The sequence below is a fragment of the Triturus cristatus genome, chromosome 10, assembly GCF_964204655.1.
Source record: "Triturus cristatus chromosome 10, aTriCri1.1, whole genome shotgun sequence".
NCBI classification, from domain to species: Eukaryota; Metazoa; Chordata; class Amphibia; order Caudata; family Salamandridae; genus Triturus; species Triturus cristatus.
The window spans coordinates 1,019,497,181-1,019,513,303 of record NC_140593.1 but is presented as its reverse complement, the minus strand read 5'-3'; the positions used below and the strand labels follow the sequence as shown (position 1 = coordinate 1,019,513,303).

At 45.5% G+C, this 16,123-nt stretch overlaps 1 protein-coding gene across 1 annotated transcript in view; it reads right to left on the bottom strand.

Annotated features, from left to right (window-relative positions):
* The window catches only part of CCZ1 (CCZ1 vacuolar protein trafficking and biogenesis associated), a 234,580-nt gene that overhangs the window by 135,802 nt on the left and 82,655 nt on the right, over nucleotides 1-16,123 (bottom strand). Inside the window, exon 9 of the mRNA XM_085629015.1 lies at nucleotides 1,839-2,014. Within this exon, the coding sequence (XP_085485141.1) occupies nucleotides 1,839-2,014 (176 nt within the window). The remainder of the gene's footprint in view (nucleotides 1-1,838; nucleotides 2,015-16,123) is intronic.

Below are 16,123 nucleotides of genomic sequence, written 5' to 3'. Positions count from 1 at the left end.
GTAGGCGAAGTGAGCTAAAAACGATGATGGATTCAACCCCGACCTGTGACTAGGGTGAGTGCCTGATAAGTTTCTGTGCTCCGTCCATCAACTCCTTGTGTTCGCTTTGTTTGCCCTAAGTTGGCAGGGTATGCCCAGACGTGGATCCCTTACTCACTTTTGCCACTGGATTAAAGCTAGCCTGGCTGATGAAGGGTGTTACCCTGAAACCAGTCCCAGGAAGACTGTTTACGCTCCAGGGAAGACCTGGCTTGGCAGTTCGGGCTGGACTGTTCCCATGAGGCACAGGGTCAAGACTGATTTGCATACAGCTGGGTCTGAACTGGGGTGGCGAAGTGAGATAAAGAACGATGATGGATTCAGCCCAGATCTGTGACTGGGGGTGAGTGTCTGAAAAGCTTCAGTGCTCCGGCCATCATCTCCTTGTGTTTGCTTTAATCAGTTGTTGCCATAACTGTCAAACAAATTAGACACTATTGTGGTGCTTTTTTGTCATCGCTGTTTACAGGGTCAAACCTGCCCTGGTGTTATATATGTGCCCCAAACACTTTCTAATACATCCTATCCACTTTTTGAAAAAACTAACAAGAGACAGAAACACTGTCAAAAACATCCATCACCCTTTATCTCTTTCAGACACAAATGAAGGAAGTAGCTTTAATGTCAGCCTACACTTTATAATATTTTTCTGTTTACCACTCTTCAAAAGAACAATACAAAAATACATATGCATATCTACTAGTACCAGCTGGAGGGATTGCTGGACTATGTGTGTGGTCTACTTCTGTAGAGTCAGGTTAGCTCCAAAAATCTTCCGCAAAATGAACTGAATTCACAAAGTACTACTGGACCTCTGTGTGCATCAAGCAGAGTACTCTGGATGCATGGAACTGATCATAAGTGACGTGACCGTCCTTAGATTCTGGTTTCTCAAACGCGTGTTTTAGGTGTGATGTTTGCATACATTTTCTTTTTAAATGGTTATTACTTTAAGAGTGTTTTAGTTTAGTTACTTTGCACGATATTCATAGTTTACACAGCACTTTTTATATTTCAATGTAGGATCTATGTATTATCATGAAGTTGACACTACTCACTAAATAAATAGTTTGACACAATAATTAAGTCTAAAACAATATAAAATGTTAAATTAAATTACGTAGCAATCACATAATATGTGTAGCAAATCTTCATGAATCTTGATACAAATTAATCTACAGAGTCCAGTTGTCATTTCTGCCAACCTGAATCACCACTTCACTGACTAGCTTATTAGGAACACTAGCTACAAATTAGGATAGTACTATAACCAGATAAGATGAGGTAATAGCTACACCCAGGTAATACCTATACCGAGGTGTTTTACCTCTGTCAGGGGATCCCGTAAGATAAGGATCAGATCACTTCTAAACACTATTACAGCACAGTCTCTAGGCTCTGATGATTTGCCTAAGTAGAGGAAGTATAAAAAAAAGTAAGGTTTTCATCTTTGTCGTACAGATACAGAGTGAATCACGCACTCTAGTCCTCCAACATCAGAGCCTAGGCCAGAAGACACTGGTTAGGGGACTAAGAGTGCTAATCGATTGCGATGAGGAGCATTGTTGTCTTCTTTCTGTACTGAGAGACACATTACATGCTTTAAATGAGTGCTTCAGTCAATGGGTTAAAAATAGATTTTCCCTCTATATTAAGGCATTTTTACCTGGGGGGGGGGGGGGGGGGGGGTTCACCTCATGTTCCAGCTTCACTTGTGAGGATGGGGTAGGATGAAGAGTGTAACAAGGTTTTTATTTAACTTTAAAATTCCTACTACAGTTGTAGGTATAGGTGCTTACCAGATAAGTTGGTCATTGTATAAAAAAGCTGTATATTTGACAATATCCAAACTTTCTTCCATTCGGTTTATAAAAGACTGGATTTTCAGGTAGGTCATTTTGTCCAACGGGAAGAAGCTGATGCCGCCAAAAATGTCCAGCAGATCACATGACTGTAGGTGCAATGTTTGTAGGTACTGTAGGAGTCAAAGAAAATAGTACATAAATCATTGGAAGTTACAGAGATATAAATATCAATTAACACCTGCCTGTCACTAAAGTGTTCAATAAGGGCATATAAACACTACTTTGACATATTAAATAGAAATGCAATTCAGAGTCATAGTTTATACATTTATTAGCATAAGAGGGAGAGGATGTGGCCTTGCGGTTAGAGCGGTCGACCTCGAAGCTGGGGAAACGGGTTCGAGTCTCGGCAACGACGCTCAACATCCTGTGGTTCTGGGCAAATCACTTAATCTGCCTAACAAAAATGAATGTGTTCACCTGTAACGAAACTGGTGCTCATATAAAGCGCTCTGATACCCAATGTCTCGGGTCTAGTTTGCGCTATATAAAACAAAAAACAAAAAAAGAGAACACAAAAAAACAGTAAAGAAGCATTAGATGCACAACTGGCTACGGCACGCCTGTCAAGTGAACAAATTGACTGACAATCCTTCATTATAATGTTTTGAGCCCGACAGAGTTGTTTGGGACAGGAGGGTATATACTGCAGCTGGTAAACACTAATATCCTGTGTGAGGTACTGAGTTTGTTTTTACATTGGAATGAGGCCTAACATATTGATTGTGTATTTACTGAACCAAAGCAGCATTTATGGCCTTTTTCCTGGGCATTGTACCGCAAACAATTTTGCCCAGTTTTGTTGGCCAAATATATCTGGGAAACCTGCATAAGTGTGATGATTATCTCACTACTCGTACTTCTGATCCCTTTGCACAGGAATAGGTATTTTTACCACATATCGAATTCTAATCTTAGATATTGACTGATTTCTCCAAAACCATCAATCTCGAAGATTACTATACCACGTACTATGTGATTCCAGGTCACTGTGACGCCAACAACATTTACACAATGAAACTAAACTGAATATATTATTAAATCTATTTACGAATTACATGTTAAATGTTGCAAAAAAAATGGAATGTAACAAAAGTATCAAGGAAATATATTTCTGTCACCCAAACTTAACATAAAGTACATCATTATTCACATTGATGAGGTAAGTAATCACATATGGGGAGAGGAGCATATTAATAATCACAAAATAAATTATACTGCATACCACACTAAAGCCATGTTTTATTTCAGAAAAATAACTACTTGTAAGCCACAATATTTTTGCATTGTGGATTTATAAGAGGAATATTTCCAACACAGTTTATATTCTCCCCAAGAGTAATTTTAATTAGGCGAGTACCTTATACCCATGTTTTAATCTGACTACATTTTAAATTACATTCATTTCTTATTTCTGTACATGAATATTGTAACAAAAAAACCTTCAACCCATGTGTGTTGTATCTAAATAAGATGGACTGGAACGGATACAGGTAGCCGGGAAGGCGGGTGGGCGTGTACAACTCTGCAGCTCTACATGCCAAGAACAGATGCATACTGGTAAGTAGCATATTCCGTTCGAGGCATATGAGCTGCAGATTGTACACTTAGCATAGATTATATAGCAGTACCCAACCCTAGCGGCGACCACCGGTATCCGTTGCAGTGGTTTGAAATAGTGTCTTTAGTACAGCCTGGCCCACTCTAGCTTGCTGCTTGGAATGCACATCTACACAGTAATGTTTTGTGAAGGTGTGCGGTGTAGACCATGTGGCTGCTTTGCAGATGTCATCTAAGGGTATATTCCCTAGAAAGGCCATAGAAGCCCCTAACTTTCTTGTAGAATGGGCTTTAGGCGGAACAGATAATGTTCTTTTAGCCTTTTGATAGCAAATCTGTATGCATTTTACAATCCACCTAGCTATCCCTGATTTAGAAATGGGGTTGCCTTTATGTGGTGGAGAGAAGGAAACGAACAATTGTTTAGTCTTCCTGAAGGGTTGCGTTCTTTGTGCGTAGTATAGCAACGCCCTTTTCACATCAAGTGTGTGTAAGGCCCTTTCCGCAACAGATTGGGGTTGCGAAAAGAAGACAGGTAATTCCACCGATTGATTGAGATGGAAGGGGGAAATGACCTTGGGCAGAAACTTCGGATTTGTGCGAAGTATGACCTTGCTGTGATGCATTTGTATGTAGGGTTCCTGTATGGTGAACGCTTGTATTTCACCAACCCTTCTAAGGGAAGTGATAGCTACAAGGAAAGCTGTTTTCCAGGTGAGAAACTGTAGCTCACATTTGTGCATTGGTTCGAAGGGCGGACCCATTAGTCGTGTAAGAACTAAATTTAGATTCCATACAGGGGAAGGTGGTGCCCTGGGAGGAATTACTCGTTTAAGGCCTTCCATGAAGGCTTTAATAGCGGGCACTCTGAAGAGTGATAAATGCTGTCTGTTTTGTAGATAAGCAGCGATCGCTGCTAGGTGTAGGCGTATGGATGAATATGCCAGGTTACACCTGTGAAGATGGAGCAGATAGCATATGATGTGCTGTATGGATGCATCTAGAGGGTTGATTGTATTGTTACGGCAGTAAATTACAAATCTTTTCCACTTTGCGGCATAGCATGCTCTAGTGGTAGGACGTCTGGCTTCCATGATGATGTTCATGCAATCAGGGGGAAGGTTAAGGTATCCGAATTCTAAGATTTCAGGAGCCAGATCGCCAGGTTGAGCTGAGCTGGGTCCGGGTGCCTGATTTCTCCATGGTTCTGGGTTAGGAGGCATGGGGATAGGTGCAGTTTTTGATGTGGAACCACTGATAGTTGTAGTAGCGTGGTGTACCACGGCTGCCTGGCCCACGTCGGAGCTACCAGAATGAGTGTGAGGGAGTGCTGTTGTAGCTTCCTGACCACTAATGGAATTAGTGGGAGAGGTGGAAAGGCGTATGCAAATCTGCCTGACCAGTTCATCCATATCGCATTGCCCTTGGACAATGGGTGTGGGTATCTGGCGGCGAAGCTTGGGCATTTTTTGTTTTCGTGGGTGGCGAAGAGGTCTATCTGAGGATGCCCCCACTGTTGGAAGAATGGGTGAAGAACTTGTGGATGCAGTTCCCATTCGTGTAGTTGTTGCGTTTGTCTGCTGAGCAGATCTGCCATGGTGTTTTGTACGCCTGGAACGTGCTGTGCCAGGAGAAAGATGTTTTGGGGAATTGCCCATCTCCATATGCTCTGGGCTAAGCGGGAGAGCTGGGGAGAGTGTGTCCCCCCCTGTTTTTGGATATAATACATTGCAGTCATGTTGTCTGTGCGAATGATGACTGCTTTGCCCGGAATCTGTTTTTGGAAAGATTTTAGGGCTAGAAAGATCGCCAAGAGCTCCAGATGGTTGATGTGGAGCGATTTTTGCTGTGGCGTCCATAGACCTTGCATCGTGAGGTGTAGGAGGTGCGCTCCCCAGCCGGAGAGCGATGCGTCCGCTGTTAGAGTCACCTGAGGAACCGGGTCCAGGAACGGCCGCCCCTTGGAAAGGTTTGTGGTGTTCCACCACTGCAGAGAGTGATGTGTGCGGCCGTCCACCAACACCAGATCCGTCAGCTGACCCGGGGCCTGGTTCCACTGTTGCGCTAGGCACTCTTGAAGTGGACGCATGTGTAGTCTTGCATGGGGCACTATAAAGATGCAAGACGCCATCATTCCTATGAGCTTCATGAACACTCTTGCTGGAAGAGAGTGTTGGGGAAGGAATGTTTTGCGTAAGGCTTGAATGCTTGTGATTCTGGCTGTGTTTGGATAGGCAATACCTTTGGAGGTGTCTATAGTGGCCCCGAGGTATTGCTTTGTGTGAGATGGTATGAGGTGGGACTTTTGGTAGTTCACCGTGAAGCCTAGCTGGTGGAGCAGTTGGATGGTGCTGTTTGTATGCTGCACGCATTGATGGTAAGACGCGGCTTTTATCAGCCAGTCGTCTAAGTAAGGGAAGACGTGAATGTGTTGACGTCTGAGGTGTGCTGCTACTACCGCTAGGCATTTGGTAAACACCCGTGGTGCGGTGGTGACCCCGAAGGGGAGAACCGTGAATTGGTAATGTTGCCCGTCCACCACGAACCTGAGGTATTTCCTGTGAGAGGGGTGTATTGGAATGTGAAAGTATGCGTCTTTCAGATCCAATGTTGTGAGAAAGTCTCCCTGACAGAGGAGCGGGAGGACTTGTTGTAGGGTGACCATATGGAAATGGTCTGAATGTATGTAGGCATTTAGAGGCCGGAGGTCCAGAATGGGCCTGAGGGTCCCGTCTTTCTTTGGTATTAGGAAATATAGGGAGTAAACCCCTAGATTTTGCTGATTGATGGGGACCTGCTCTATAGCGTGTTTTTGGAGGAGGGAGAGTACCTCCTGTTTGAGCAGTGTGGAATGTTCTTGAGACATTGGGCGGTGCCTTGGTGGGATATTGGGTGGGGTAGATGTTAGCTCGAGACAGTACCCTGACCGAATGATTTGGGTCACCCATTTGTCCGATGTTATGGACTCCCATGCGTGGATAAAGTTTTGTAGTCTGCCCCCGACCGGAGTGGAATGGTCTGGGGGGAGCGGAGGGAAGTCATTGTGTGGGCGGGGTGGCAGAACGGGTGTTGTTAGTTTTGCCCCTGCCCTTATTGTTGTTGCCTCTGTAACCACCCCTTTGGTTGCCCTTTGAAAAGGTATTTTGAGGAGGGGATTTGTAGGAGGTAGAGGTGTGGTTGGTGGAGAAGCCTCTGCCTGTGCCACGAAAGGAGGAGCGTCGAAAGGAACGTTTAGACGCTTGTGTTTGGAGTGCCCCCATAGACTTTGCTGTGTCTGTGTCCTTTTTCATCTTTTCCAACGCTTCGTCTACCTTGGGCCCAAAGAGCGTTTGTTGGTCAAAGGGGTGATTGAGTATGGACGCCTGGACTTCAGGCTTAAACCCTGAGATCCTGAGCCAGGCATGGCGACGAAGCAGGACGCTGGTATTTATGGCTCTAGAAGCAGTGTCGGCTGCATCGAGGGCACACTTAATGGAGGTGTTTGTAATGAGTTTACCCTCCTGTATTAGCTCATGAGCCCTACGCTTGTGTTTCTCGGGGAGGTGCTGCATAAGAGCCTCAAGTTCATCGTAGTGTGCTCTGTCATAGCGCGCAAGTAGCGCTTGTGTGTTTGCAATGCGCCATATGTTTGCAGCTTGAGAGGCGGTGCGCTTGCCAGACGCGTCTAGGAGTTTGGATTCCTTGTCTGGCGGTGGGGCTTCTCCTGAGGACTGGGAGTTAGCCCGCTTTCTAGCTGTAGAGACAACTAGGGAATCTAAGGGAGCAGGGCCCTTAATGTATGCAGGGTCTGTGGGTGCCGCCTTATACTTTTTCTCTATTCTAGGGTTTAGTACCCTGGCCCTGACAGGGTCTTTGAACACCTCTGCGGCATGCTTGGTGACACCCTTAAGCATGGGTAAGATAGAGGTGGATTTGTCCTGTATGTCAAATGTATCCAGTGGTTCAGTGTGCATGTCCACCCCATGGTAGTGTGCTGCTCTCTGCACTAAATGATGGAACCCTAAGGAGTCCTCTGGAGGAGACGGCCTGGATGGGTATAGGTCGTCCTGAGGAATATCGGGTACATCAGGGTTATTGTAATCCTCCCACGGGTCTGGGGTCCCTGGTGGAGTGGGATCCATTGGGGCGTCCGCCGGATAATTGTCCGGGTCCCCGTCGTCCGGATCTGGGGACGGGGCCGGAGAGTAGTGAGGTAAAGGTGGCGGAGACCTGGGAGGGGGAGGGGTTGGAGGAGGTGGAGGAGGCAGGGGAGGTGGTAGTGGGGAGGGCACTCTGAGGGGAGAAGTAGCAGAGTCCTTCCGTTTGGGTGGTGGAGGAGGAGCCGGAGCATCAAGGCGTCTTTTCTTGATAATTAAAGTCAATAGTCCAGTCTTTGGATCTTTGGACAGAGTCTTTTGTAGAGGGTCTGGTGTAAACAGAGCCAGTGGCGTCGAATCGTCCGTCGGCACCGGTGATTTCGGAACCGAGGACTTCGATGGTTTGTGTGCGCCATGCTTTTTTGGGGCCTCCTGTTTTTTCGGCGTCGAAGGAGTTTTCGGCGCCGGAGCGTCGGTGCCGACAGATTTATGTTTGTGTTTGGTCGGCACCGAGAGTCCAGGCTTCGGCACCGGTGGCTTCGGAGTCGAGCTGGATATTGCTTTCTTCGCTGCCGGATGCTGTTTTTCGGCACCGGGCGTCGGCTGGCTCGATCCCGAGCTGCCGTGAGACTTTGGATGCTTCGACACCGAGCCCGAAGGTGGGGTGATCGAAGCTTTGGTCTTGGTTTTGCCCAGGCCGGCAGGCGAGGGAGTAACCTGAGTCTCTTTGGTTTTGGGCGCAGGGGTGGGAGGGGGCATAGTACTCACGGCCCGCTGCGCCGGTGTGATGTCCTCCACGTCGGAGTCGTCGGCCTCGGAAGCGCTGACGACGTCTTCTTCCTGCTCGGTGTGTGTTTGCCCCGAAGCTTCGGCGCCGTCTCCGAAGATGTCCGGTGGGGCTGCAGACGATGAGTGCGCCATGGTGCGTCGAGCTTTTCGATCCCGGATGGTTTTCTTCGATCGAAAAGACTTACAGGCGGGGCAGTCTCTGGCCTCGTGTTCTGGAGAGAGGCAAAGATTACACACCTGATGGAGGTCGGTGTGGGGAAATTTAGACCCACATTTTGGGCACTTTTTGAACGGAGTCCTTTCCATCGGCCGGGACCGGAGTCGAGGAGGGCCCGAAGGCCGGTGCCGATGTACGGGATGGAGAAAAGTGCCGCTTCGAGAGATGAAGATAATGATGAAGAAACTCGAAGAGACGAGGATTTTCCGTCGAGGCTGGAACCGTAGAAGTTCGAAGCCGGAGCACGAAGTATCACATCCGAGCCCGATGGCGTAAAAAAACAATCTGAGGATGGAGCCGAAGCCCATGCGCAGTACGGACCGAAGGAGGAGTCACCAAACTCGTGACTTCCAAAGACTGTCCAAGAAGAAAAACAAACTGCAAACATCCGGGCCCAACACCAGATGGCGATCTATGCTAAGTGTACAATCTGCAGCTCATATGCCTCGAACATATACTATTTTCCTGAATAAATCATTGTCTTAGATCAGGAGTAATGTGTAGGTGGTAGATAATGTTACATTACAGTGAAATTTTAGCATGACTACACAACTTTTTAAATGCATTTTTAAGACGCCTACAACCGTATGTGTAGTTTTGACCACATAACAGTGATGACTTAACGTCAGCCTCCAGGTTCTATCTAAAAAACAAGCAAAAGATACCGTAATCCAGTTAGGCCTTATTCTCTCTGTTCAATTGGATTATGAGCTTTTACGAAAATATGTATGTGATGTGACAACAAAGAAAGTGAAATGATAATGTTACTAAAAGTTGCTGAAGTGTGATAAAATAGTAAAACTATGGCCTTGAAGACGGGATGAAAATGAAGATGCTGGGTTTCGACCAGCTAAAATATTCCTCTACAGCCTATCCATTTGCATTCAGCACTCCGGGAAAAGGCTAGTGCACAAGAGGAACACGGACAATTACTGGTGGCCTGCAGTTCAATACAAGCCACACCTCTGCATGTGTCCTCTCGCAGGGAGATAATAGCACCCTGTCTAATTAGCAGATCATTCTGCGATCCCACAAGACTGGGTATTTCATGTGACCTATTAGTACCTAGACTGCACTGCAAAGTTTGGGGCAAGTTGCAAAAACTAGGGAAACAGTTTGAAACCACTTTTTTCAATGGCTCTCTTAGTACATAGTACCCTAACATCCCAAACTATTATGAACCACCAAGGAATAATTTTCTAATGATAGGAATAAGAAGGATGGTTCTTTAAAAACAAGAAGTAGTGAAACACTGTCCCACTTAGACATCCGGTTACTATTAAAGCAACCTAAAAACAAATCCTAAGAGAATATAAAATCTCAGACATGAATATAATTTGTACAGAGTAAGAACAATAGGTAAACCCTAAATAGATATCACATAATAAAGATACGTTTTAAACCCAGTGCTGCATTATTTATAATTCTTGTAAGAAAACAAAAGCATATTGTGTACCAAGCAAGTAAATATATGAGGTGTAAGTTATAAGAAGGGTACATATAACTCATATCTAGAGGACTACATTAATCAGTTTGCATTATTTCACTGCAGGTAGCCCGGGCGTTATAAGCAGCATATTTAGGTAACTGCTCTCTATTGGTCCTCTCTAGATACACGGTATATGACTGTGAGAAGTTGGCCTGGTACATGATGTTCACTAATTAAAGTGACCACCTTGTACCATGCCAAGCAACCCTTATGGTGGGGTTGTAAGTCAACCTTTTCGGACCAGCTGCCCTAGTGGTAGCGTAGGCTAAGCAGTCTTTTAGGCTAAACTCGTTTAGGCATGTTAAGCAAGCTGTTTTACCATATGTAACCCCCCTTTATACCAATGAAAGGACACCACACAGATATATATTCAAAATATATATGTATTTATTACTCAAAGTATCCCCTAGACTCTTTATGAGCACAGGAGCACAAATCGTTAAACAAGAAAGTATCACAATATACGAAAGTTGCACTTTATATGGATAGGCCCTGGTGGCCGCTCAAACCATATACTAAAATAGTGGTATAAGTACCACGAACAGGAAAGGGAGAAGGCCTAGGGCCTCTAGAATCGCTGGGCCTACAAGGAGCTAACTTTAGTTAGTGACCAGGAGGTCCACGGGTCGCGTGTGCAGTGAGGAAAGTTACACGCGGGTGCCCATAGGTTTTCAATGGGTGCGTAAATGTTCAAAAGTTACTGCTAGAAGGGTCTTCTGGTTGGACTACGAATTCAAGACTTCAAACCTAGACATTAGAGATGTTACTCTACACTTGTGCACCGGAGTGCCAGCTTTACCTCACCCACAGGAAGCGGGTGCATAGGGCTCGAAGTGCGTCGGGTTTCGTCTATCTGTTCAATGGAGCCTGATGACAAAGATGCTGCAGGCGGTCGGTCCAGAAGAGATGCGGTGGATCCAAGGATGGATCGGAAGTGTAGAAGACCTGTAAGCAGAGGGGACAGTGTTCACAGTCACTAGCCAGTGACCGGCGTGGCACCAGGTAGGTACCAGCCGATGTCGGGTGCAAACAGGTGAAGAGGTGTAGCTTGTCTCTGCAGCCACGTGGTCCCTGAAGGTCGACGATGTCCAGGAGTCGGTTCACGAGCTGTCCCATGCAGGCTCTCGCTGTCGGCGACTCAGAAGAAGCAAACAAGCCTTGGCAAAAGCAGGAGTCGCAGGAAGTGAAGAAAGCTGTTAGCTCTGACCAGCAAGGTCAGAGGGGCTGCTCCTTGGGAGGGCAGCAGGGGCCAGTCTGGAGCAACCAGACCAGCGTCGTGGTTTTTCAAGATGGTCTCCAAGATGGCCACTAGTCAACGGACCAGTAACCGGTTAGGCACGTCGAGTCGCGAAGTGCAGAGGGGCCCCACGCAGATCGTGGAGGGCTCACCTTTGGTGCAGATGCTGCTCGGGTGTTGGGCTTCTCTGGACCCAAAGCACAACTCTGAGGGAGCCTCTGTTGTCGCGCTTTCAGCTGGTCGAGTGTCTTCCAAGGTGGCTGGCTCCACGTGTCTCGGTGCCTCCACGGGTTCCTTCTTTTCAGGGACTGTGGATCGGGCGGTGAGAGGTCTGGAGGTCCAGTCTTTGTCGGTCTCTGGGCTCGGGCTCCGGTGGGAGGCGGCGGCAAAGCAGACGCCGATTCGCTGGATGGTGCTTGCGTTAGCAAGATGGTCACTCCCTGACCATAGGGGAGATTTCCTTCAGTCTTCTGTGCAGCAGAACGTCGAAGTTCCCGTCTTCTTCTTAGTTGTAAGTTGATTCCAGGATGTCTAAAGTCTTTGGACACAGCTCCTACCTTTAAGCGGATTCTAGGGGCCGGACTACCTGCTAGGTCCCTCCCTAAGGGTGGGACCAGGAAGGGGGGTGGTTACACCCCCAATCCTTTGTCCAGCTCGCCCCAGGTCTGGGGCTGGTGTGCCCCAGGACCGGTTTGAACTGGCATATGCACCGAGGCTCCTTGTGAGCCTCAGGCATGTCTGTTTCTTTTCAAGCCCTACCTGACCAATACACAAAATCCTGTCTGGGGTGGTGCTCGCACCTCCCCTGGCAGGAAACCCTTTGTCCACGTCTCCCAAGCTGGAAGTACTCCCAGCAGCAGGAGGGCAGACTTGTGTCTGTGGTGGCAGCGTCCATTTTGTGGAGCTGAGTCTATGTCTGATTTTACCCGGGTTTCAGGTTCAGTACATGTCGTGTCCCTCTAGGAGGGTGGAATGCTAACCCCGTCGCCAGAATTGGCGAGGGGTTAGTATTCCAATTCGTATGACACCTTACTCGACATGTTTTGTTAAAGCCAAACCAAAGATAGCATTTAACCGCGAGGTTCATAATGCACTTAAGAGTATATGGTATGGCGATATCTGGAAACGGTAGAAGGAAGTTGTTCCGACTACTGCAGACAGGCTCAGCTCATGCCAGAGCACCATCCCACATGAAACCAAGCACTCTGCCTTCAGGATTGTTAAGGCCTGCCATAGGAGTGACTTATAGGTTAACATGTGTCCCATTTGAGGTTAGGTATAGGCATACTACACCTAAGTAAGAGGTGGATACACCAACTTACCCCAGCTGAGTGATCAGCCAGTTGTGTCAAATTGCTGGCCAGGCCAGGGGTGGCACAATACATGCTTCAGCCCCTGGTAGGCCTTAGATACACCAATGCCCCGGGTACCTAGTTTACACTGGTACAGGGGCTCACAGGGTGATCCAGTTCCAATGGGTTATGCACCTAAAGTGCATAGTGTCAATTTAGCAGAGAGAACAGCAGGCTGGGGGTCCGATTAGCAGGCCCACAGCCTCAATACGTCGAAAACCAGTGAAGCAAAAAGCAAAAATTTGGGGTGACCATAGGATAGCAGACCCTACTCTCCTACAATGACCAACACCCACACAACTCCATTGTTGTCCTTGCTTTCAGTGTCAACCAAAGTGGATTTTCTTTAGGAATAGTTCAAATATTTTGTGAACTTCCACCTACGAGCAATCACCTTGAAATCCATTCCACATAGCATGGCTACTGCAGACTGCTTCTACTGAAAATTATTGTGCAATACCTGCACAGAGATTTTGTAAATGTGTTTGAGTCTGGACCAGACTGAAGACCAACCCTATGGATGGCTTGCAGAGCTAATACACATGTAAAGGGGTACAGTCAGTATAGCTACCATGTCTGCTTTGCTTTCAATCTGTAAATCTGTCTCTAATGGGTTCTTAAAGGTAGCAAATAAGCACTTTCAAGAAAGCATGGTTTAGTTTAGAGGATAGATACAGTAGTTAATATTTCACATGCTGAGGTTCCTATTGCCCCAATATTTTCCAGCAATATGCATTTTTAGATTGCCTTTCCATAACAGCCAATAATCATCATATAGACTATATTAAAGCATATTCCTCGTTTGAAGTACAATGATAAGACTTAACCCTGAATAGTTTACTACTTGAGAAGATACAAACTGACACACAACCTGGGCCATCTCTGAATGGTGCTGTTGCCAGTACACCACGCTTCAGGTTACTGAAATTTTATATATATATATATATATATATATATATATATATATATATATATATATATATATATATATATATATATATATATATATATATATATATATATATATATATATATATATATATATATATATATATATATATATATATATATATATATATATATATATATATATATATATATATATATACACACACACACACACACACACACACACACACACACACACACACACACACACACACACACACACACACACACACACACACACACACACACACACACACACACACACACCTACTGGCGGTCGCCAGTAGGTAGTTATAGTTAGGACCCCTTTTCCATAGGAAAACCTCAACATTCTATTTTGAATAACTTTGGCGCCGGTCGATGAATCCTCGCGAATTTCTCAAAATAGGTGGGGCGCTACGCTCCGCTCCTACCCTGAAAGTCTCGGGGGGATTCGTCAAGCGGGGGCTGAGATAAAAGGGGGGTCCCAAAACGCGTTTTTCCCATGCATTTTTCCATAGGACCTTTAGAACGAGCTACAGCCCGAACGGCTGAACAGAATTACTAGAAATTTGTCAGAGAGGTAGTCCCTAGGTCAAGGAAGTGCCTTTTGTAGGTTTGGTGTAAATCTGTTCAGTAGATTCTGAGAAAATAGCCTTTAAATCAATATATATATCTGAGCCCGCTTACGGTACGCTTACCGTACGCTTACCGTAAGCGTACGGTGGCGTGCGCGAGCGCGATTCTGATTGGCTCTTAGATCTTAGTAAACATTCGAATCGGCCGAAACCAGGAAGCGGCGTCCGCCATTTTGTCTCTCGCACTGAGTGTTGTTTATCAAACATGATGGCCAAAAACATGTTACGGGGCTGTTTTGACAACTCCCTCCCACATAGTCATGTTGAGGGAGTCCCCAAACATCCCCCAAGAGCAAAAACGGCTTTATTTTTTTTTCGGCAATTTCGCCGAGTACGCTTACCGTACGCTTACCGTAAGCGTACGGTAAAAAAAATAAAATAACAAAAAAACACTATCCACACTTACCCCACCCCCTGTGCTTTTGGTGGCCGTAGGCCACCAAATGTACAGGGCTTATTAATAGGTAAAAAAAACTAAATTTTGGCAACATGAAATTATAAAATCGAAATAAAAAAAACACTATCCACATTGACCCCACCCCCTGTGCTTTTGGTGGCCGAAGGCCACCAAATGTACAGGGCTTATTAAAGTTGATAAAAACCGTGCACGGAACGAACTGCGTTAAGTGGGCGCGCACGCCTCGAATGGCGTAAAGTAACTTAGCATTTAAAAAACCGTACAAATTCACTGAAAAAACCATAGGTTTCACACACGTTATAGTTAGGAATTAGCATTTAAAAAACCTTGCAAATTCACTGAAAAAACCATAGGTTTCACACATGTTATAGTTAGCGGAAATTTTACTGATAAAAAACCAGTGAAATTGCCCCGTTATAGTTAGTGCTGGCAACTATAACTCACGCGACCGCAATCTTCTGCTGATGACATATGTGTCTTTATGAAAAAAAATATTTGTAATATATGTATAGCTAAAAATGTATGGAAGAAGACATGGGCAAATAAGTGTCTAAATACAGTATTAGCATCAGCAGAGGATTGCGGTCGCGTGAGTTATAGTTGCCAGCACTAACTATAACGGGGCAATTTCACTGGTTTTTTATCAGTAAAATTTCCGCTAACTATAACGTGTGAAACCTATGGTTTTTTCAGTGAATTTGCAAGGTTTTTTAAATGCTAATTCCTAACTATAACGTGTGTGAAACCTATGGTTTTTTCAGTGAATATATATATATATATATATATATATATATATATATATATTTATCACAGAAAAAAACATAGGTTTCAGGCACGTTATAGTTAGGAATTAGCATTTAACAAACCTCAGAAATTCACTGAAAAAAACATAGGTTTCAGGGGTGTTATAGTTAGCTGGACTTTTCACTTCTACAAAACCATTGAAATTCCCCCGTTATAGTTAGTTCAGCTAACTATAACTCGCGCGCCCGCAATGCACTGCTGATGACATCACATATTACATCACTCATGACATGGTCAGTGACATCACTCATGACATCACTGATGCGCGCACCGTGCGCGCTCTGTGGGCACTCGGTGCGCTTTGCGCACCGAGCGCCCACGGTTAGCATTGCGCACAGGGTGCGCGCACCTCGCGATTTTTTAAGAAAAAAAAATTGTTTTTTTTCTCCCTTGGGGGTACTTCTGTGACCCCCTGACCAAGGCTAGGGGGTCAGGAACTGTCCACTCTGCCCCCTTTTCACGTTCTCCACCTTTGTTTTTCACCCCCTCAGACTGCGAGAGACAAAATGGCGGCCGACACTTGCTGGTTTCGACCGATTCGAATGTTTACCGACATCTAACAACCAATCAGAATTGCGCTCGCAACCACCAGTAGATTATATATATATATATATATATATTATCTACTGGCGGTCGCCAGTAGATAGTTATAGTTACAACCTAGTTTCCATAGGAAATCTCAAAATTCTATTTTGAATAACTTTTCCGCCGG